The following is a 25,451-nucleotide window of genomic DNA, read 5'->3' as shown; positions in this document are numbered from 1 at the left end:
AACCAAGGAAATTTATATAACGTAACTGCAAATGTGTTAATGTGGTGCCAGATGTTGAAAATCAAGAAATTCCGCTGGAAAGTTTAGGATATTAAAGATGAGTAAATATTGATAAAAATATGTAAATGGTGATTTGGCGCCGCATAAAGTTGCGCTTCCATATCCACAGTTTTAATGCGGAACAGTGGACTGGAATTCCACTTCGAAAACATTTTGAGAGTGTTGGTGTTCAAATTATAAAGCACTTTACAACTCAAAGCGATTTTTCCTGTGTCGGTAATGTGATTCCATATTTTTTCGAACACGTCGTCAAATTGCTTTTCGTCCTGTGATCTCTGATAACCTAATCTGATGACGCCCATTCGAGCAACATCTGAAATTGTGTTAGTATCTATCCCGAAAGATACATCAGATAAATAATGCCTTTGTGAACGAATCTATAGGTGTTAGACATAATAATAATTTTTTTCCTGGATATATGTTACAATATTTAACAGTTAGCTGAAAGAATATTACTAACGTTGGAAGTTCTACGCTTTTTTCAGAATTATGCATTTAATGGCGTTATTGAATAATGAATAATAAATACAATTGCATTTAATATTTGTAAAGTTCAGATGCATTTTAATTTGAAATTTCTAGTCACTGATATTTATCTGAGTTTTAGTCAAACTTACTTACTGGATTCCTGTTTCATGTTAATTCAAGAAAAAAATAGAAAATGTTTTACGATGAAGCGAAATATTAATTAGTATATTAATTAGTAAACGTTTCAATCGAAAAAATGCAATCTATAATAATATCCATAAATCCGATCCGATGTAAGTTGGAGGTGAGCGCATTATACATCAGGTGATGGATTTCAACTATCTGGAAGGTACAATTATCGAGCAGCAGAAGCACAGTAAGAGTATCAGGTCTGTTACCAAAAAGAAAAATCAGAACAGCGGAGATGAAAATCCTAAGAACAATAAAAGGGATCACATTACATGACAGGATAGCCAAGTAAATACAAGTTTTAAAGTGCATATGCAGGTTTGGGCACACTTTGCAAGTGCGTCACCTGAAACGTAAAATTTATTAAATACTGATTCGCATTTTGAAAATTCACAATAGCGATCCGTTCTAAAGCAAAAAAGAATTAAGAAAACCTTTAAAGACGTTTTCACAACATTCACGGGGAACCGAAATGGCACAATTTATATAGCTGCTGCTCTGTCCTCTGATCTCCCCTGGGCAACCAAGCGAAAAATTTAAATGAGAGATAGAGTCAAGTGAAATCTTATTTGACAGATATGTTTGTCTTTGTTATGTCCTCAAAGTTTGAAGTCGCTGGGATCATTAACAGAATAGCGGCCTGTTAAAGTAAAAAAAATTAGCCTTTTTTCAATATGCTTTGTTTTTCGTGCATAAAATGGGTTTCCTATCTGACTCAAGTGTCTCTCAAAAGATTGTTCGACATTCCTGAATTTTTTTTCCAAACGTTTTCAATAGAGTTAGGTAGAATTTATAACAGAACCGATTTTAAGCAGCTCTAAAAAAGAAATCTAGGAAACTGAGATTTGGAGCTCTAGGGTGGCCATTCAAATTGTCTCCTTCTACCAATACATTGATTTTAATAGTAATTATCTAGCCATTCAATGAGATGAATCAATTCCTTGTTGAAAATATAAGTTTTTATCTAAACCTAGACTGTCATTACTGTTTATCTGATTTTCACCCCACAAATTATAAGTATAGTATCCAATCTTCATATATTTCACCAGTTGACTTTCTATTGATGAAAATTCTGGACAATTTAGGACTTAGTATCTAAACACACACATATTTTTTCCTGGATGTTGTGTTTGACCCTCCGTAAGTCCTTGGGGATTTGCGTTGTTCCAGTAGCGAGAGATTTACGTGTTTATGTGGCTAATTAAATAAAACGTAGATTCGTCACCCAAACAGACAATTATTATTAAATTACACTCTTCAACAAATCGTCAACAATCATGTTCTCTAATTTCAGTTTGAGAATCTGCGTTTCCGTCAGAAAGGTCGTGATTAATTTGAAATTGGTGTCCTTGATGATGTCATCAATGATTCTCTTGTTGAAAACTGCGAGAGTCAGGTTTCTGCTGCAGTTTTGCCATTCCAGGTGGTAGGATTCATGAAGAATTGACGAATAACTTCAGTTAGGGCTGCTTCGTTGCGAACTTGAGATCCGTCTATTTTTTTAATGCAAACTGACCCAGTTTCTTCAAATTTTGCAACCCGTTCTGTATTACGTGCTGCTGCCCTATTCAAAAGCGCCGATTATTCTTTTTATAAGCTGAAATCATTTCTATACAATGGGATTTAGTCGAGGTCATGGTCATGGATCAGAAAAAAAACACTGTTGTTGGGAAAAAGCGGTCAAGAGTTTTTAAATATTTTTTTGAATAGTGCCTTTTTCAAACCAAGTGATGCGATTAATTGTCATACGGCGATTTTGTAGGTATGTTTGTTTTACAGTGAATTTATATCTTGGCTATGAACAATCAAATCCATCGGGATTTAGGTAACTTGAAGTCCCTAGTTGTTTTATCTAAGAAGAAGTAAATTTGAGCGTTATCCCGGCGAAAACGATACGATATCGTCCTTCTCTAGGAAACCTTTTTAAGCCTATAATTTCGTCAAAAAAAAGGTAACTTGTACATTGGTGCAGATCCGATTGAGCATTGAATTCCCAAAGCTACACAGCCAAGATCGTTGAAAAGTACCACTCCCAATTCCCATTCTTGCGTCCTCTTCAAAACTTAATTGAATAAGATTAAATAAACATTAATAACATTCTAATGGTGACTTTTAAGAAGTGACCTGCATCATGCACAAAATGCAAAATTGTTCAATTGTTAAGGCTTCAGTCTTAAAACCTATCTCTTGAATATTCCGGTCCACCCATCTTCTTTGTAGAATTGGACCATTTTTTCTATTATCTCCAAGAGGCCGACATTTCAGACCATCACATCAATGGACATTCTTCCTCCAAATTCTCACAAACTTAAAGTATACTAACTTAACGAAAATTATAAACCTTTAAGGTCTTACAATACGCTTTAAGGTCTTCTTAGAAATTAAAAACCTAACAGACACCAGACAACACCCAGCAATTTCAACAATTTTGAGACCAACAAAAAACCTGACAAAGCAAATTACCACTGTCTTAAGAAGCAACAAGAACAAATCCCTTGACCACTTATATCATGAGTCTCAAAATACAAACGAGAAAAAACATTTTTTTTAACTACGCAAAGCACGATGACACCGGGCGAGGCAGAATTATTTTATTAATTGCATTGACAAGATGAATCTCTCTACAATCGATCGAACGTGTGTTTCCCGATCTTTTTACAAAAAAAAACTTGATAGTGTTTCGTTTCATAATCAGTAATTTTTAAGCCACCGTTGGAAGTCAAATGTTAAGGATGGCGTTGAAATGTGAAACGTTTTAAGAGGCTCAGCTGGCCCTAAATGCAGCCTGAGAATTATTTGCCGTTAAGTATTATGGAATATTTCGCTTAAGTACTTAAGAGGTGGTTAATACTGCAAACTGAAAGGCCTTGATATACCACTTTTTGTATGCTTTTCTCAATTGAAAATTGTAATTTTTTTGCGTGCTTGTATCTATAACAACATGTACAGGGTACTTTCTCAATTACCACTTTATCGTTCGATAAATCTTAGTTGGTTTAAATTAAAATAGACTGGATAAAAATAGTGTTTTACTTCAAATCAATTAGGTACTCCATTACTATTAAATTTTCTACGTTTTCAATTGAATATAGTGTAAGTTGAATTTTAGAGTTCAGTTTAGCAAGTATTTTATGCTTAATTTAATTAATTTTAATTTAAAAATGTAATAGGTAAATAGTGTTGCACCAACCCTCTAAGCAATCTGGTTTTCGGAATGGCTGTGGCACAAACAGACATATGTAAACAATACCCTAACAGAAAATTTCATGGAAAATAATAAACCGCGCGTACTAATATTTTCAATCTACATCAAAAAAGCCTTTGACTCTGTCGAACGAACTCCAAGTATACTACAGATACACGGAACTTCTACATAATATATACAAGGCTGCTACTGGAGGGCTGCTACTACAAAATAGAAAGAGGAATAAGAAAAGGTGTTTTGGTGCTATCCCCCAACCCAAACTCTTCAACACTGCGGTGATGGAACATTTATTCGAACAAGTGACCAGGCAGGATACGGGCATAAATATAGACGGCCAATACCCATATCACCTCCGTTTCGCTGACGACATAGTTTTAACAACTGACAATCTAGGAGACGTACAAGAAATGCTGGAAGACCTAAAGAAAGCTGCAGGAAGGATAGTACTATATATTGATTAGCACAAAACACAAGTTATGACAAACCTGGTGGCTAGCGGAAACCTAGTGACAGGTGATGAAGACGAAATAAAGCAAACGCACGAATATAAATATCTCGGTAACGAAATTCAAATCTGCAGAGACAACCAGACACGGAAGTCACTCGACGGATGTCGCCCCCATTACAGGACAGTTTTTGGCAATTATCTGGAAACTACGAGTTGGTTGCAATATAATCGTCAAATTCGTCTAACGTTGGAACATTATCGGGCACCGAAAGTAGAAAACAATTTGAAAAGTTCCGCTTAGGAGCTTCAACTTAGCTTTCCCAAGTTCTTTAGCGAGCTTGGCCAAGTTGACACACTCTTTACTGATCAAGTGTCTCAATTCAAAAAATTGTATAAGATAACTTTTTAGTATCAAAAATTTCCGTTATTCGAAGCAAATGTCGCAATTTTTCTTTTTGGATGCTTATGTATTCCAATATGCTACCAATTAAACATGGGGCAATTTCAAAATAATGCTTAATAACACAGTTCAAATTCGATTTTCAACTGTTAATATCTTTTAGAAATTATCAAATTAAATATTTGAATATTTTTCTCGTACTCCCTATTACCCCTTAAAAGGAATGACGTCAATTTTGAAAAACCCTGTATATCTTTGAATCACATACACACTTTATTACGAAATGCTTGTTTGATTGAACTTTTACTTTAGTTAAAATGGATATTCTAAGCGGCATTTGAAGGAAAAGTTCCGAGCAGCTGTGAAATAAATGTTCAAACTTGGCATCAAGAAAAGAATACTATACTCATTTGATAAAACGGTATCAATTATTTTCTCACCCTTATTTGACGAGAAAAAAGACGGATAACTTCATCGAGCGATACAATATGTATTAGGTGGGAGTGGCATCGTTTTCAACTGGTCGACGCGTCGCGACGCCGATTGCAACCACCACAGAACATCCGTGTAACGTTCAGTTTTCGCGTAACAACGATAGAAGTTGGGTGAATCCCTCAACTCAGCTTCGGACCGAGCATAAACTTCACGCGGAAGTTTGAAATTTGTGATTAGCGTACATAAGTTTAAGTACAATTTTGGGATTATGTGAGTGGGTGTTTTATTGGGTTGACGAGTGATCCTATTTTGGGTTATGGTATTTTTTTGGAAACGGTGTGTTTTTATTATTTTCAGCTCAATTATAATAGGTGAGTACTTTCGCCATAAACCAAATATTCGATTTCTCTATCTCTAAAACTGTAGTACTACTATATTATTTTATTCGAAAATTTAAGTTTATAGTTGCATTAATTTCATTTATTTTCTGCATAAAGAGTTAAAGACTACCCGCAACAAATCGGCAACGATTTTTGCCACTAAAGATCGATTTTGCGGCCCTATATGACATTTTTAACGTATTAATGGGAAAAGCCAAATACACATTTGCAAAAAGTCTCTGAACAGTAATTTGGTAAATTAAAATAAAATTTATTTTACACCCTGCTGTGTATTATCTGTACATCCCTTGCCTTTTTTGTGTTGTTGTTTACACGAGGATATCGGTTGGCTGAGATTTTAAAACTTTTATTAATTTATTGGCCATTTGAAATACAGTTCTGTTTAAAATATAATTTATTAATAGGTACTTTTTGAGTGCTGTTTTAGGCACAGGAACATTCGCAAGGTACTAACTGCAAATAAATGCAACAATATATTTGAACGTAGCCTATTAAAATGTTCTTCTCATTGCTATTTCGTAAATACGGGTTGTCCTGGTTGTGAATCCGCAATGGTAAAACGTTAAATGAAGCGACAAATAGGAAAAATATATAATTTTACCGATGGAACTATACAACTGTCATTCTGATCTGCTGAGAAGAATGCTTAACTTCACTTTACAACTATTAGCTCAATTTTATATTCAAGAAAAGTTGACATAAACTATTACTTGGTACTGAGTTTCTAGTAATAGTTTGTAAATTTGAGTATTTTGAGTTAGCTTGAGATCAGGAAAAACTGAGCGAAACCTTCGAGTAGTCTTCCATGGCTGGTTATTGCGCTTGATCAAACTAAACAAGGCTTTAATTGCTGCTTATTACAGTTGCTTAGCTGCAGTCACATGCACTTTCCTTGATAACGACACTTTAGTTTTCTCAGAATCATAGCATTTTGTGATAATCAACACATCGTGGGTTCGACAAGGAATATGAACTTATATATATGAAAAATATCCTCCTGACTGCATAATTTTATTTGCAATTAAAAAATTTAAAAAATAGTATTCAAAACTCCTTAACAAGAAAGCGAATAACATGCTTGCATCGCAGTTGAAAAATCGCCTTTGATTGAACCGAATGCGATTTGACGATGCGAACAAGGCAAACGGCCAGTTGATTTCTCCTCAATCAAAGCAGGAGAAAAATGATTAATCGATTTTTTTAAAATGGTGTGTAGTGAAGGGCAGTTTTAAGCATAAGCTATTTATTTCTCATTTTAATAATTTGTCAAAAAACTTTACATTAACTTTGTTATCGTATAAATATTCCAAGGCAAATATTAATTGAAAAATCAAGGAGGGCATGGTGTTGATAAGTCGGTACTTTTAAATTAACGACTGATTTGAACGATTTAAATGATGGTACAATCTGAAAAAATACCTGTAAGTTTCTTATGGTAGCAAGACCATTATTATATAAAAGAAAAAGTACTCACATATTTGAAAACTTTCATGTCATATCTATCACAAAACTTCAAATAAACCTTTCTCGATAATTTATCTTCGTCGATTTTGAGACAGAAATCGAACAGAAATAATCTTAAATGACCAAAAAGTCCATGTAAAATATAACTGCGTTCTGTATACAGTTCCCACTTCCAATTTTTGCAACAGGCACAGTGAATGAAATGAAAACAGCAAGCAAATTTAAAGAAAGATATGGGAATACCTTTAAAAACCATTCGACGAGTGCGTCAATTAGGGATGGTCGGTATTTAACGTAACCGCTAAAATAACAGTGTTCCAAACGTGTAACCTGAAACCATAGTTACAGCTAGCCGATTTAACCGGTTTAATTTGGAACCGTCTCATAAAACCGAAATAGTGGTGCGCCCTTCGGACACGAAAGGCGAGAGATTACTTTCTAAAGCGGGTGCTATCATAACGCGCGGAAAACTAGAATCAGTAAAAAGCATCTGCAAACAATTTCATTCTTAAATGTTAATTAATTTTTAAATAAAAGTGAGATTTTTAAACGTTTTCACATAGAAACCGTATTTTGTATTTAATCACTCTGGTTTATTAACAGTTTTTTGTCCTTTAAGCAGTTACTTTTAAGGAGTGATTTTAAGTACTTACTGTAAAGGAAATCATTATAAATCATCACTATTTCTACTATCATCAACATTCTGCATTTTTAATGAAAAATTTAAAAAGATACATGTTTCTTTTAGAACCGCACTTTGAAACCTATTATCAAGGTGAAACTGAAACGTTGTAACCCGTTACAGAAAAATAACCATTTAGCATACCTCTAGCATCAATCCATAGATTTTGCCCTGAAGTTGGCGGATTGCTTACTAGCACTGGACCTGAGAACAAATAGAAATACCTCGTGGTAGCAACCAACGTAAATGATTATAAAGAATGCTCCGTATAAGACTAAGTACCATGACTTAGGGTTATGACCATACATTAGGGTCTTTGACTATGACCACTGGTACTGCCTCCTCCCTGAGAGACCCTCCAGGCCAATCTTTTGCTACCGTTTCAAACGAGCTCCGTTCGGAGCGAGGAAACAGAAAATCAAACGCAAAAAGTTGCGATATCTAATATTAATTTTCAAAACGCTGTAAAATTTACGTTTAGTTAATTAAATTAAATAAATGCGAAAAGAAGGAATTTGAAACTGTTTATTTTTTCCTAAACGAAAAGGAACTTTGGCGCTGTGCTGAAAAGTTATGTTAAAAGTCCCGAACTGAATGCCGAAAGTCCACTTTTCCGCACATACTGCTGTACAAAACCAACTCCAGAATTTTTTGGGGACATGCTATTGTTTACTGTTTCCTTTTAGAATGATAATTTTTCAAATATCTTAATTTAACTTGAATACAGTGTTTTTAGAGTATCTTCCAGTTGTATAATGGCTAATCAGGGGGTACACGCACGGAAGTAATCTCATTATATTCGCTCTAATAGTTGAAGCAGGAGAATATTGTACCGTGGATGGCCGAGTATCAAACTCTTTCTTCTTGCTTCCAACTTTTATTCCACTCGGTATAACTTTAACTACGGAACAGAAACAAACTAACTTCAAAATTACCGTCAACTTCACAAACAATAACAAAAACACACGGAAAACTCGCTCTTCAGACTCGCGGGGCTTAACCTCTTCTGCACCCGGTCGCTCCTGTCACTTTATTTCCCCACCCCCCCATGGTTCTCGTCGTCGCTTATATAGATTACTTCAGGTAACCCAGATGCTTCTCGAAATCTCCAGAACAGGTGCGAAACTTCCCGCTTGTCAGTGTCATATTTGACAGTAAATGGGGCCCAAATGGGGCTCCCATTTACTGAAATACCATGAATTTTGATCCCTCCATTTCAAACGTGCGTACCCCTGGCCATTTCCGTTACAATATGTTCAGTTTGCTAGTTACTATCACTATATCAATGGCCCGGTCTTCACATCTCCGAACAATTTCGCTCACACATTAACGCTATTATTTGAAATGAATCATAGCAAACAAATTAGCAGATAGACACACCTCTAGTTTCAAAAATGGTTACTTTATATGCCATTAACTGTATTCTGTAACTAACTAATTTCATGCTATTAACTGCAGTTATTGTTAATGTGCGACTAGACCATGATAACTATGGAGATTGTAAGCTTTGTGTTTAATTTTCATTTCGTTTATAACTATTAGGAAACAATATGTTGGAAACCATGCAGTTGCCTCATAGGTTTTAGATGAATGCTATTTGATATTACTTTCATTGGGTTAGCTTGCAGTAACTGTAACTCACCATCGGCACATTTTTCAACTTTCTATTATAAAAAATGCAAATATTTAGCGGGTGTTGTTTTCAACCTCTGATGTCCAGGTATTCGGTAAACTAAAATGATACTGCATGTGTCTATAATTTCAATTTTGCTATTGCGACCTACCGCTTCGTGCATTGGCAGCAATCAACTCTCGTAAATGATCAACGTTGTGACACTATTTATCATTGATTGATACTGAATTTTGTGCGATTGTCGGTATGAATTTAATCGCAATTTTCAAAATTTTCTACAGGTACTTCAACAGTTTATAATCTAATTTTTAGTTTGCCCAAAAACATATTTTCATATGGAGATCTTTATATGATCCTGCTTTTGGTTGTTGCGTAGTTCTTCGTAATCCAACGCTACAGTTATTATTTATTGCAGAATTGTTGTCCTTTGTCAGATGACGAAACCACAAATGCTCCAAACGTGGTAAAAAATTTCTTCAATGTCAAATTCAAATTCTTCGGAACGTTTAGTTTCAAGTGATCGCAGGGTTTAAATTTTTTTCAAATAATAATTAAATTCAAGATCAAATGTCTAGTGATCGTCATAGCAAAAAACAACATACTTTTTTTCACTCTTCATTCATCTTGAATCAGAAAATAAAAACGATGCGAGACTGGCTGCAGTATAGATTCAATAAAATCGTGGAACTCAAATTTTACTAGTGGAAATTCAATAGCACCTTATGAGCAAATAAGCTGAAAATAACTTGAAATGATGTCCAAAAGTGAATCATAATAAGCAATCATCACAAACAGTCATTGCATTATTTATTCCTGTATAGAAACTAGAAGTTCCGTGCTAGTCCGGAAACACCTAGTAATTTGGTGATGTTCTCAGCAAATAAAAAGTTAAATCAATAAATTAGAATCTCAAATTTTTATCGCAAAAAGCTCATAACTTTCTTAACTACTAAAATAGTATTGCTACTGAATCAAAGTAAAATATGTATATATTTTTTTACAGTCCAGTCTATTACTTGCTAAAACACAATTATTTACTTGTTATTACGCTAGTTTCTAGGTCCTAAGGATGCAAGATAAATTTGCGACACATTGGCAAACTAAATAGATGATGCCCGCTTTCTCTCATGCAAATCCGAATAATGAATTTCAATTTTAAATTGAAATTTGCGGATAAATACATTTTTATTCTTGCTCAAATTAAAGCTTTGGATAAAATTGCACAATTGATGACCCATATATTTTATTTCAAATTTAGTACTCTGTTAAATTACATATTGAATGGTTAGTATAGTCCCTATACGTACAATAATTAATTCTGAAATCCGATGCAGCATTAATTTATATCGGAAATGTTAACGAAACTCCCAGTTTCCGATCGGACGCTGATAGGTTTATTAGTGTTGTGATGAGAGTAGATATTAATGATAATGATACAGCGACATATTATTTTAACATTGCTATAACTGTTAGAGCTATCATTTATCAAATTGTATAACTATGTGTTAAATAATTAATATTAGGTTTAAAAAAATTTAAATTAATATGTAGTAATTATAATTACGTTATAAGCTACACAGATAGGAATTCTGAGTTTCAACGAAACTGTACAGTGTTCGAGTAATGCATTTTAATGCATGCAAATTTTTAAGGGTGATTTATCAAGATTTATGTTTTTTTTTTCATTTTTGACCTATTCTGCACATTTCTTCGCGGATCAATTTGAAAATCGGTATAGAGTTTCAGCTTAGTGATCTATAACTTTCTGGTATAAAATTTGGTGGTGGGAAAAATGGTTTCTCCACTTTGCCACTAGATGGCACTTTACCTGACAACGGCATTTAATTTTTCCCATAACTTTTTTGACACGCCAAATATCGCATTATTCATGAAATAAATTTAAAAATTTAATTTTAATTTAGAATATTTTACAGCTTACATTATTCTTTTTAAATTAATTGCTTTTGAATTTCAGACTAAATGCTATTTTAATTTACAAGAGTAAGAAGTTACTTTTGAACATCTGTCCCAGAAAATCTCTGTAGTTAAGTAGCACTACAACTCTGGATCGGTCTTGGCTGACTGTCCAACTTTTTCTAGGTGTTTCGATCCTCCATCATTTTATTTTCGAAGAGATGTTCATTTTTTGTAGATCTGACACAATGTTGTCTCTCCAATGCATTTTGGGTCGTATTCTTCCCTTAGGAACCTCCTCCCATATCAGCTTCACCAGTCTCCCATCCTGTAGTGTATGCACATGACCCATCTTGATTTGTGGCCCTTGATTTCTTTAACCCCATCCACATCATTATATTTAAAATATCCTAATTTCAGCATTTGTTCCCATTCTATATTCATTCGTGGTACATTTTTTATCACAACCTTCGAGTTTGTCCTGCTTTTATTTTGTCATGGTCCACGTCTCAGACCCAAACGTTAGTATGGGTCGGACAATGGTTTTGTAAATTTTCACTTTTGACGTTCTCGGAATACTTTACATACATCGGTTTGTCGATTGTATCTTGCTCTTTATTTCTTCCATGATGTCGTTATCTGTGATGCTTTATTGCTCCCAGTTATATGAAGCATTCCAGCCTTTCGAAGTTGAGGGTGCTAAATGTAATGTTTTGGCCAAACATATCTCGGCTTTGTGTTCGGTTTACGCGCATATATTTCGTTTTTCCTTCGTTCACTTTTAGCTGTACCCTACTCATGGCTCTTTCAACTTTGTTGAACGTTTCCTTTACGGATATCGTGGATCTTCCTACAACGTCAATATCGTCTGTGCATACCAGCAGTAGGTCCTTGTGCGGTATGTAACTTTGTTCTTATTCCGCCTTCTCCCACTGCTCTTTCTAGGACAAGATTGAAAAGCACAGGTGATAGAGCTTGCTTGAGCCCGTTTTTTACTTCAAAACTGCCAGAGAGTTTATTGTTGACACGTACTTTTGATACTCCGTGCTCCTCCATGCACACGTTCGTCATTTGAATCAATTTTCTTGGTATCGAGAGCTCTGGCGTAGTATTCTATACTTGGTTCTTTTCAATGCTGTGATAAGCTTGTTGGAAGTATATGAACAGGTTGTGTATGGGTCTGTTATATACCATCCTTTCTCCAGAAGCTGCTTTTGGGTGAATACAATTGTGTGTCCATTCGATGTATAGTAGCTAGGTATAGAAAAGCTCTAAAATATTTTCGCCATTCTTCGACCAGTTCCTATTCGCCGTGGCGAAAGGGGATTTTCAGGCCTACTCGCCGGACCCATCGGGTCCCCCACAGTGACACTACTACATACTCCTCGTCGTCGAATATCAACTGGCCCTGGTTATATCTTAACGTTTGTGTAGATTTGCCCCATATCCTTTTTTCTCCGAGGAGATGGCTTTGCAAAATTTTCTTGAGTCTAGTTTATCTCGATCTCTTTTCACAGCTTCATATGTTTCCTTCTCGTACATTCTTCTTTTCTTTGTTCTTATTACTCTTCTGGTGTTCTTTCTGCACTCTTCGTATTATTTTCTACTCTCGTTCGTTTGTAGTTAGATCCATCTACTTCTCGCCGGTTATCTTTTTTCCTGTTGTTGTCGACATTCCTCATCATACCATGTTTTGTCCTCTTTCTCTTACTTCTTTCGAATACGCCTTTCGCTGTCTTTTTTCCCCATTTCCGATGTTTTCCCCCATAGCTGTTCAATGTCATTGTATTATGCTTCAGAGTTCAGCGATTTTTATATTGGCTGTAAAAATTGCTAAATTTCTGTCGGATCCTGACATTAATTCATGTTCCATTGCGAACTCATATGTTTGATTTATTATATTTGTGTATTGTTATTTTGGCCCTGACACTCGCTCTAACCAAGTAATGATCTGAGTCCCCATCTGCCCCTCTGAGACTTCTCACGTCCATGATACACAATGATATGATCGATCTGGTTACGGGTGATGTGGCCATTTGATACCCACGTCTGCTGCTGGATGTCGTTATGTGGGAACATAGTTGACTTGATTATCATACCATTGCTTGCTGCAGTTTTTATTAGCTGTTGCCTGGATGTTGTATCATTGGATATGATATGTAGGCTGTGATTGCCTATTCTCGGAAGGAAATTTGATTTTTTGCCCATTTTGGCATTGAAATCTCCGTATACTCCGAATGCTCTCTAAATCTCTTTCCAGCGCATTGTAGAAATCCTCTTTGGTGTCTTCGTTTTTGTCCGCTGTTGGTCCGTGAGATTAAATGATGGATATGTTGTACCATAGCCCCTTTATTCTGATGTAGCATAGTCTCTCTTGTATTGGTTTGGAATAATGTGCATTATGGACTATTTCATCTCTTTTTGTTTCTGCTTTTATCTCCTTGTTGCCTTTATCACACCTAACCTAATGTGATTTCAAATATACAAATTTTTTATGTAAATTTAATTATTTTAGCAAGTCTTTGTTTAGCAAATGCGTTCTGTGTAAGTACAACACGTTTAGTCCGCCAAAGCCAGGCAATTGTCTTGAGAAGCAGCATCCGGAACATAGTAATATTAGGAAGCGAAATCGTGCAAAAATGCGGTTAAACCAATAAAACTTCAATGTAGCATACAGAGGATACAGTGGGAAATAACAATTTTAGGATTTTCTAAAAGAGACTTTTGACAAGCAGTTGATACATATGCACAAACTTGCAAGTATTAGATAAAATGTTCGAATACATTATTCATGTAAGGCTTCCGGAGAAAGTATGTCGTGAATATTCTTCCTTTTTTAGCTCTCTGCGGGAACATGAACCGTGAGAAATCACTGAGCAAAGATCATTATTTCATAGAAGCACAAATATTTAGTCACTCCAACGTGAAATGTTTTGAATATCTAATGATTTAAAAAGATGTCAGCATGTAAATCACAAGGCGTCAATTTCTATGAAACTTCCATGCTGACACATCCATTTGCTGATTAATTTATCAAACCTCTGGGGATATGTTCGAGTTTCGAGTTGTAGAAATTGAATATATTAAGGGGTTAGCAAAGTTTGTTTTCAAATTTAAGGAGCATCGACTAGGGAGTTTCTGAAATATTGCACTTGAAATCTGAATATAACTGATTTATTTTCCAGTTTCTGAAACTGAGCTAAATATTCAACCATACCGGGAAACATTTGCAAACCAGCAGCAAGACATGATGCTGGACCTGAATATGTAGCGCACATGCGTTGGGTTTACACAGTTAAAACTACATAATTTCATAAATTTATGCCTCTAAAGTTTTTCATGCATCCATTATACTGAGGCCATTAAAATTATACCCAAGCCCTATCCCCAAAAACTTTAAAAGCATCTAGTTTTGGAGCATCCAGGTAGCTCTAGGCATTAAGACAATTCCATTTATCGCGAGAAATCAGAGCCTTGTTATGAATTTTACCAGTTAACTAACTGCATCTACTAAAGCTTGCTATGAAACATTGAGTTTCGCAAAGTTTTCCCACTTCTCTTTTGAAATTGCCAGCCATTTTACATTTCACTAAGCAAGACACTTAAAGTTTCTGCACTAAACGTCTCGACTATGTGTCATAATTTTCCGCTGCAACGTCAAAGTGAATCAAAGTTAGTTTACATTTTGGTTTAATTACTTTTTCACCCCTAGTGATATTCTAGACGTAACGATATGTGGGACTTTGAAAACGTAGATAAGTAATTTTGAAACTGAGATTTTCCTTGAAGTATGAATACTTCATTTGTGACTTCAATCAGGTTCAATGCACAATTGTTAAAAACTGTTCATATAAAAGCAAAAAATATATACAGAAACTCAACTTATTACATGTTGAGATGAATTTTCGCAGTCATTTTGCGATCGGGCTGGATATTTATCTTATTTTATTTATCCACGCGTATTAGATCACACATTTTTCTGAAGGAATTTATTGAAAGCGCTCCTCGATTTAACATCATATTGCTTGTGTCGGTATCCGACACTTTTTCTCTTAATCTTCTTCTCAGTTGTTTGCTCGGTTTCGAGCATCATGAGTTCATGTTTTGTTTTCTGCGATAACTTGCCATTCCTGTCTATCTTTTGCCATCTTGAATGTTTGGGTGAGGGTTTTGCCGCTTAGACCGGTTATAAGATCCATATATCTTTTGGGCAACCTTCCTCTTGATATTTTGCCAGGGACTGTCCCTGCCAAAGTGAGTCTTTCAAGACCATTTCTTCTGACCACATAACCAAAGAATTTAGCTATTTTATCAGGTACCATAATGCTCAATCTCTTCATAATTCTGAGTTAGTCCAGAATGGATTGGTTGGTTCTTTTCTCACTTCAGTACACTCTCACCATTCAGCGCCAACAAAACATTTCGGCAACAAACAAGGCATCTATCTTTCGCTGATCCGTCTTTTTGTAAGTCCAGCATTCTGATCCATATAGAAACACTGAGCACAGAGAGCTCCTAACTAATCTGATTTTGGTGTTAAGGGATATGTGGTGGCTTTTCAATAGTGTGATTTTTGGTCATGTATTCTTTCGTTATTTCACTTCTCCTCTTTATCTCCTCGCTGGATCCGCCCTGGTCTGACATTGTGGTACCAAGATATATGAAAGCGTCTGCTGTCTCGATGTTGTTTATCCTTTTTTGGTCTTTAGGTCTGTTATTATTTTGGCTATCAATTATCATTATTTCGGTTTTCTTTCTGTTTATCGGCAGGTCTACTGCGTTGTTTGTCTCTTCGACTATTCGTATAAGATTGATCAATTCTTATGCAGCAACTAAAGTCGTATCACCGACGTAGCGCAAGTTGCAAATTTTGATTCCGTCAATGGTGATTGCTCCCTCCCAGTCATCGAGCTCATTACTCATGATCCACTCGCCATAGATGTTAAAGAGTAGCGGCGTAGATTGAAGAATCTCCGTCTACTCCTCGAAGGCTTTTTACGTCTAGGATACTACTTCCCATGCCTGCATCCACCACGACATGGTCTATCTTATGGGTCACATGGAACATTGCGGATTTTATCAGCATGTTGTTAGCCTCACGCTAATTCCTGTCTGTTAAGTCTTTGTCCGTTGTCAGTTGATATATTAGAAAGCTATTGACCTATTACGGTATTAAAGTTGGTTATTTGCCTATGTTTGCATACATGTCGATACATTTTTATGACAAAACCACTCTGATTTCCACTGAAAAACACCACAGATTTACGAATTTTTAGGTTTCTGCTGTCATGCCATCTAACTTCTTGCACCGCCACTATCCACTATGTCCATTTCTATTTTTGCTAGTGGTTGTATAGTACTGCTAGCAGCTCCCTTTCTTTACCAGCTCTGTGCGTTCTACGTTCCAATGTTCATAATCCTTTTTGCGTTACTGCGGACATTTCCCAGAGTTTTCTTGTAATAAAGTCTTCGGCCAACTTCAGCACATAGGTTATACACAATACTGACCACTTAAGGTTTTTAATTTTTTAATTCTTTTTAATTTAATATGAAGGTTCTCGTATAAAACGGTAGTTTCGAAGTATAAAACGTACTGTTTGTCGGCGAAGCAACCTTAATGTTTAGTGGTGAGAATAATCGCCAAAATGTTATTGAGCAAAAAAAAAATTTTCGGTGGATGAGGGAATGTCACACTTAACAGCCACATCCAGAAAGTCAATTGTAGGTTTGCATTGTTGATTGAGGAATAGGACGAATTTTCTCTAAATGAAATCTCAATAGAGCGGGATATTCAGAATTCGTGGAGGAAGAAAAGAATAGTTTAGAATTCGGTCATTCTGTTTTCTCATCATCCACACTTTACAACACCTGTTCGTGAATACTTAAATGAAGTATTTTCTGCCGGACAAACTGCCTCGGAGAATGGCCTTTGAGATCTCCGGATTTAACATCTTTAAACTAATTCATATGGCGATACTTGAAACGCAAAGTATTTAATACGATCCCGGTAGACATTAGGGAGTTGTTGAAACAAATACAACAGAGCGTACAGTAATTTCTGCTGAAGTAATTATAAATGTTCGAATCGAGTTTCAGTTCCGTTTAGGATATTGTCAGTTAGTTAATAAAAAATATTTTGCGAATTTATTGAAGAAACATTATAGGATTGAGAATCAGATTTCTTAATTCTTTCAATTACTAAAATTTTATGGTTTGTGAATATCATTTTACCGACAAGAAATAAATCGGTGCTGTTTACTACGCATGTAGAACTTGATAGACAGTCAGAAAAACGGAGGATGATTGATGATTGGCCATTAAACAAATCACATTATACCGCAAATTTCAAACACGCTGTATGCATTTTTTGCATCAACATTATCGAAATTTAAAATACTAGTAGATTTATCTGAGCTGAGTCTCAAAAAAGGCCTGTTTTTGATTTAGTGAAATTCACTAACGATTAACAAACAAACCTATAGCTTTCTATTATTGAAAAAAAATTCTTCTAAGTTTGCAATATCAATTTGGATCATATTTACTTAAACCTGCCAAGCTGTGTTAATTAATATCATAGAATATCTAACTTTGTAACAAAATCTTTAACCCTCGATATTTTAATAAGATTAATGTATTCCTCGCTCGTGTATGTAGGTAACGCAAGACTTATATGACCACATACTAATTATGTTGGAAACTAATTATTAGAGGGTGTAAGTAAACTCGCATTATCTAATATGGTAATTCTCGGTTGGGCTTTAATGTGTGTTCTAATCACCACTTTGATTGTAAATTAGTAACTAAAAATATTAATCCAAAGATAACACAACATATTGTTTTCCGAAATGTCACCAATCAGTGATTTTTCTTTTGTTTCAGGTTTACAGAGCTTAAAAGAAGTTCTGGTTAAGATACCGGAGGCAGTGCGGCTAAGGGACACCGTTAGTTTGCAGTGCAATTATGACTTGGAAGGGGAAACGTTGTATACCGTTAAATGGTACAAAGGCAGCAATGAGTTTTACAGATTTATACCAAAAGAGCATCCCGACTCTAAGGTGTTTCCGTTACCAGGAATTTATGTAGATGTAAGTGTACCGTTTGTATTTAGAAAAAGGAATACTAGAGCGAATAAATTAAATTTGTTTAATACCTACATTTTTAAATTAATTGATCATAATAACAATGAACTGAAGTCAATAGTCATTTCCAGCAGCGGATTTTTAAATCAGTGTATATAGGCACCAACAAATTTTCTAGTATTACAGGAAACGCTTTTCAAGTAGAATTTTTTATCTTGTCACACAATAACTTTTTTTCATATAAAAAATACTACATTTTTTCATATAAAATTATAGGCCTTCTCAAAAAGCAGCTAGCTAATGAAAATTAAATTTAACGGTCGAAGCTTCCCAAAAGTCTTACTGTACTAGATTCTCTAACGCGATTTTTTGAGAAACGTAATTGATGATACCTACAGGGTATGTAACATAAAAAATGTTTATTAATTTATGACAATTCAAAGTGAAAATATGATCCAGAAATGTAGGCTTTCACGGCTAGACTCAATAGTAAAATTTGTTTTTTCCGTGCTTCTACTAGTCATTTTTTAGAAAGTGGAATGTTTGCATATTAAAATAATAATAGAAACAAAGGAAATTGCCTGCAGCTCATTTTGTGAAAATATTGTCTACGAAAATTTTCCAGTTAGAAGCAGTTAATCGGAAAGACACATACAGATGATAATGCATTTTTTCCATTATGTATGACTTTAAAGCAAGGAAAAAAAGTTGAAACTCTGATAGCCAAAAAGCGTAGGGCAAGTGGCAGCAAGTTTTGGCGCATCAAGCGAAAGAATATTCCGCAACAGAAATCCAAAACAAGATGGTTAGCTGTTCTTCTATGTGCTGCCACTAAATCAGCACAACTCGAAAAGATTTAATGCTAGATGTTAGAAAATGTGGAAATTCAGAACATTTCATGCAAAAAATATTCAAACTTTCCTCTTTTACATAGGGTACACACATTTTAGACGGATATCACTCCGCTTTAGTTTTACCTTCAGTTTGAAATATTTCTTATGGCGCTTGTTAAACTTCTTAAACATAACTATTGTGTACAAAATGTCTCCAGTTCGGATAGATAAATTACTGTTAAAAGCACTGGACACTTTGTCCCATTGACACATTAAAGACCCGAATAGAAACCTGAAAACTTGAACATTTCAAGAAATAAATTTACTTTTCAAAGTGATTTCTCTTTAATTACTTAGTATATTTACGATTAACGCTTAAGTAAGTTATCGTTGGGATTGTTTAGTTTGCTGCTTAAAATAACGACTACAACAATCGACTACATTTTGCATTTTCAGGAGCTTATATTGATATTTTCCTATGTGTAATACATAAATCTTAAGTTATACTGAAAAAGTCTATTGACCAATCGGTTCTTCGGCCCATTATTTTAAGTGAGCGGTCATTTCTAAATCGGGATTGTTTGAGGCAAAGAGGGTTCAGCTTAGACCCATTTTGAGGATTATATTTCCACTTGGCCCCGATTCGTCGCATTTTTTCACTTCTTTTGGTATTTTATGTGCTGTGATTCGTTTTCTCCGTTGCTTTTACTCCTACTTTGTTTCTCTAGTCCAGAAGTCTAGATTAATTTTATTAATTTTTTTTAATATTTAATTTTTGACGCATTATTCGGTCGTTGCACATGGAAATGATCTGAAAATGCTGCATGTTTGGTAGATTTAATTTTTGTCGATTGATCCTCCAAGTATTTAATGTCGTTTTTCCGTTTAATGGTGTGAGCTTTTGCCAGCATTGTTGGGAAGACTGCAATCATTTTTGAGCCACATAGAAAGTGTAAATTTGGTAGCATTTTCAACTTTGTTGGTGTACGTTCAACATATTGTAATATGGGAGCTGTTAACAATAGAATGACATTTTGAATTTGGGTACAATTTAGTCCAGTTTTTGATTTGATTCATATCCATGTAACGATATATTGTAAAATATTATACATATATGTAACTAGGGTTTATCCGATTTTCTTTCTGTATTATTCATATTCGACTTGCAGTTTTACAACATAAAATATTAAATTGTTGATTGCTTTACGACATTTGATCTCGTTGTTTGTTTCAGGTGAGTGAAAGTACTCCAAACGAAGTTGTGTTACGGAATGTTGAGCTAGATGTGACTGGCAAATACAACTGCGAGGTATCATCTGATTTTCCTTCTTTCGACACGAAAGTCGGTTCGGCATTTATTTATGTAGTAGGTAAATTTAAAAACTGTTGTGTAGCATAGACAAGTGTGAAGCTGAGAGAACTAAAATTTCCAGATCCTCCAGAAGAAGATCCACTCCTAGTTATTGATAAGCATCTAGTGGATATGGGAGATTACATAAAGGCAAATTGCTCAACCTATCCTTCGCACCCTGCTTCAAATATCAGCTGGTATCTAAATGGAAAAAATGTAAGACATTCTAGTAATTTCCTATATATTTCTACATTATTTTTCCTTAATTAATAAATTAGCTTAGCAAAATGTATGAAATATTATGTAATATTTTGCTTTTATTCATTAAACGAAATTTAGATCTATTATTTAACTATAATATTTTGTTTTAAAGGTACTTCCTCGCTTTGTGAAGAAGCTAGAAGTTACTCCAGAGTTCTTGACTGGTAAACGGAAATATTACAGGGCACTATCTGGAGTTGAGATAGAAGTGACGGAAAGTACGTTTCAGGTAACAATTTTGTTCTATTTTAGCCATAATGGGTTCAAGTAGAAATACCACAAAATTAAGACAATATATCGACATATCAGCTGTTTATTTTTAATTCGGACCTTATCATATAGGAATAAAGCAAATATTAGCAATTCTTGTACATTTATGTTAAGTAGGGTACACTTTTTCATTTTTTAAATAAATGTGTTCGGTCACAAATTTTCCTGATGTAGTTTGGGTAGTAATATCGAAATAAGTGTGTATAAGCTGAAATCCTAATTGGGCATGAATAATTTGTATGTGTGAATTTTATCATATGGAACGCCATGGAGCAAGCCTAAAGTCGTAATTAAAGTAATTTGAAATTTGCAATGTTTGGAAAGGTTAACGCTTTTCGAAAACCGAATACATATTGACTGGGGCGAATGAAATTCACCTAATGAAAAAGTAATCTTTACTGCCGATTCAAAAATAATACGTAAAATTAGGCGATGTAACACAGGTTGCAACATTTGGTTGCTTCTTGATAGCTCACACGCCGGACAATCTGACAAAATCTGAAAATGTTCACATTAAATACGAGCATATACAATAGAGTTACTTTTTTGAAATCATTTGGACCAGAAACAAAAGACTGGAAACTCAACAATAATAGTAGTAATAATAATAATAGAAAACAGTAGTAACAATAATAATAGTAATATTAAGACATCCATAGTTATTTATCTAGGTAGTTGAATAATAACATTCTTTTTCTTGCAGGATGGTAAAGCAATTCTGAGCTGTGTTGCCACCATTTTCAAGATTTACAAAGGAGAAAAAAAGGAAACTCTCGAAGACGCCAGACCAAGACCTCGCCCATCATCTGTCTTAGGCCCAAGGGATTACAGATCAGGTATATATTTGGTAATTTAGTAATTTTTAGTAATTTATTGACCAGAGTAATTCAAAGTAATACATGTTCACCAACCTCAGAACATGTCTGAGGCAGCAACATCCTATAGAGGTAGGCAAAGCTATCTATACATAGGTCCAGCACAATCAAAACAATAACACTTACATACTACTTAAAACTAGGATTCCAATATCCAAGCTCAAAAACAGTAGCATGCCTAATAATTCTTGGAACATAAAGTAGGTAAATCACGTCCCCATAACGAAAATATTTCATACTTTTATTTTAACTTATTGACTAGACTTTTATATTAAAATTATTAATTCGCCATCCTGAATCATCAGCGCTTGCAGCATGATTGAATTTGGCATCAGTCCATTCATAAAATAGTATAAACGATACGCGAGACGAATGTCGACGTTCCGCCACAGCTTGAAGTTGACGCCCGAGGCAAAGACAAAGGCCTCATGCGCGCAGTGGCAGTGACACTTTCGTCTCGCGTACCTTATACTATTTCCCTTAATCCCTAGTGGAAACTAGTGGGAAAAAGTATTGGGTTGTAAATAAAACGGCTTTGAAAATGTTGTCAAAACAGTCAGCTGACAGTCCGTGACAAACAGTCAACCTGTCGTGGCGAAAGTTATTACTTTCCACACAGGATGAAGAAAATTGAATTGAATAATGGGCGGAAAGGTAAATTGTCGTTGTCATGTCATTGTAATGAGTTAAAGGGATCGAACACATTGGCAAAACTATGTACTTTTCACCCGGGAATAAAGAAAATAATAATTTGTGTTCAAATTGATATATTGGATCATAAAGACAGTTCAAGAAATTTTGTTCCAATTAGTAGTTCAGAGAAGAGCTATAACTCAAAGTTCTGCCAAGCTTTTTTAAATATTAAGCTGTGATATTGAAACGTACATCCAGTAAAGACTGATGTTTATGAAGTGAAATTAAGCCGTTCTGTGATGAGTCGTAGAATATTGTCATACGTGATTGATAACTGGTGGACCGGCTTGAAAGTCACATTTAATGAGACACAGACAGCTATTCATATTATTGTCTTAATTTTGTCTCAGGGAGCTTAATTTTGAAGCGAAGTTTTAAGTTGTTTTCAACTGAGGATATTGACGACTTCTTAAGTTTCATATCAGTAAAATCGGGAGTTAAAAGTTGCAAAACTGGTTGATGAGGAGACGAACAGTAACTACAATATTTGTATATCAGCTACTGCTTTTTGAAGCCTTTTATAATTTATTAAAAATTTAAGTTAGTTTTCCTGCTAACCCTATGATGAACACTGTCAACGTAATTCCGGTTCCAAAACAATATTCGGATGAGTAATTGTCTGAAAGCAAATGAAACATAATTTTATTCATAACAAACCTTTGTACAGTTTCTGTTATCCGACGATCAAATATCCGAGCTCACTAATGCATGTACAAGAATGCATTTATCTTTTACCAACAATTCATGCAAGTTGCAACCGTTGTCGCAATTTATCTATGTCGGTGACACGAAAAGGCTTTACAATAAAACAAACTATTCCGAGCCTCTTTAATCTGGAATAAAGCCTCACTACAAAGAATAAATACGTTTCAGAAGCAAAGTGGCCAACGGAATAAATTGAAGTGGTTGAGACTGTTTCAAACTTGATGCAATATTGTATTACTCAGCAACGTGTTTGCTTTTATAATATGAAAGCGTACAAATCTGGTTGGCTCACGGTTGTACTATTGAGGCACCAGTATGGAGTATTTAAGAGAAAAAAAATCTTTTATTATTTTGTAATTTAATTTTTATATTTTTCGCTTTAATTTCGTTGAATACATCTAACGTTTTATTGTGATTCATTACACCTTTAATGCGTGAGAGCTAATGAAAATGTACATAACAACTAGAAACTGTTAGTTTTTATACTGCACAATTGCTAGATGATGGAATGGATGATGAATTCTACATACTCCGTAAAATAACAATTGTAACTTCTTTTAACCCATTTAGGCAGCAATTATAGCTAAGGTCTTGTGAGATGAAGTTTGAAAGATGTTCTAATTAACCCAGACAGAAAATGCTGATTTCAAGACATTTAAAATAATAAACTTTCACTTAAAACTCATAAAAAAACGTCCAAACAAAATGCCCGCTTATACGGACTTGATTATGCGAGGGCATCCAAAATTTATGTCATTGCTGTACAGATAATGTAGTAAAGTAAAGCAAAAATAGTTTAAAAAATCGTCACTGAAAATTGAGGTATTAGCGAAACATTAGACCGTGAATTAGGCTGCACTGTTGTAATCCATCTGTGTATGTGTTTCACTTTAACAGCTGAAAGGGGCAACTAAGATTTATATTTTTTAAAAATTAAGAACGTTATTGATGAAAGTGCAAATTAATCACTATTCTCAGTTGAACAGAATTCAGTTGTCTTCACTCTTTGTATAAAACTTTGTGGACTAATCTATCCTCCCATTACGTGAATTTTGTTCAAGTTTTCTATATCATTAAAAATTATATTTTTCTTCTTCTTCTTCTTATTTGTCAGCCATTATCTGTCCACTCTTGAACAAAGGCCTTTTTCATTTGTTTCCATGTTTTGCTGTATGGTACCATCTTCGTCCGGCTGTTCTTTTAACATCATCCACCCTCTCCTCATAGCGATTAAAAAAAACCGTTTATATAAAAGTGTTGTGGTTGTCGCCAGAGCATTTGTTTCTGCTACTTTTAAATATACAGGGTAGCTCAAAATAAAGTTATGATGGCAAAGTTTATTTTTTTTATGGAACCGCCTACCGGAATCGAGATTCAGGTTCTAGATTGAATTCGAAGTATTTTATATATAAATAACAAATCATATATATACATATAATACTATGTGAATTAATTCAATGGTTTTGGACATAGCGGCGTTTTAATATGGGAACGTAACAAAAGTAAACTTTATTATTAATTTTAAAATAAAATAAGATGTAATTTGAGAACAGAATAAAACAAAAACAAAAAACAGACCATTTGTTTTAATGTTCCTTTAAAATTATATGGTCGATTATTATTATTTAAAAAAATAATCATAGAGTTTTTACTTTTGTTGCGATCCCATGTTTTAAACGCCGCTTTGTTCAATACTATGGAATTCAGTCGCATAGTATGTTATACAAAAAATACTTTGAATTCAATGTAGAACCTGATTAAAAATTAAATATATAGTTACTATGTGGTCTCGAACAAACGTGTTTTTAAAAACGACTTTATTAAAGCGAGTACAGGATGAGAATGCTTGTGATCTTGGGTTTGCATGATAAGGAAAACAATCTTATGAACTAAACAATAGACAATAAGATGCTGAATTGCGTCTGGCTGAAATGCAGTCTTAGTGATAAGGCGACTGTAACTCCTCCGCCTTTAGATAAAAGTATACCCTATATGGGTGTAGTTTTACATTAAAGAATTATGTCGTTGTTTGCAACTTTGTTTTTCTTTAAATTTAACTTACTTTTTAAAAGTTTATATAATATG

General features: G+C 34.5%; 1 protein-coding gene across 1 annotated transcript in view; it reads left to right on the top strand.

Annotated features, from left to right (window-relative positions):
- Nucleotides 1–5,346: 5,346 nt before the first annotated feature.
- The window catches only part of LOC109544277, a 30,238-nt gene continuing 10,133 nt past the window's right edge, over nt 5,347–25,451 (top strand). The window contains exons 1-6 of the mRNA XM_048670741.1: nt 5,347–5,576; nt 18,179–18,384; nt 20,446–20,581; nt 20,645–20,778; nt 20,936–21,052; nt 21,797–21,929. Of these exons, the coding sequence (XP_048526698.1) occupies nt 5,522–5,576; nt 18,179–18,384; nt 20,446–20,581; nt 20,645–20,778; nt 20,936–21,052; nt 21,797–21,929 (781 nt within the window). The 5' untranslated portion in view covers nt 5,347–5,521. The remainder of the gene's footprint in view (nt 5,577–18,178; nt 18,385–20,445; nt 20,582–20,644; nt 20,779–20,935; nt 21,053–21,796; nt 21,930–25,451) is intronic.

This window comes from Dendroctonus ponderosae, unplaced genomic scaffold, assembly GCF_020466585.1.
Source record: "Dendroctonus ponderosae isolate FM_Combo_2020 unplaced genomic scaffold, Dpon_F_20191213v2 Dpon_F_20191213_1, whole genome shotgun sequence".
NCBI classification, from domain to species: domain Eukaryota; kingdom Metazoa; phylum Arthropoda; class Insecta; order Coleoptera; family Curculionidae; genus Dendroctonus; species Dendroctonus ponderosae.
The sequence above is the reverse complement of the archived record's forward strand: the minus strand, read 5'-3'. Positions and strand labels throughout refer to the sequence as shown.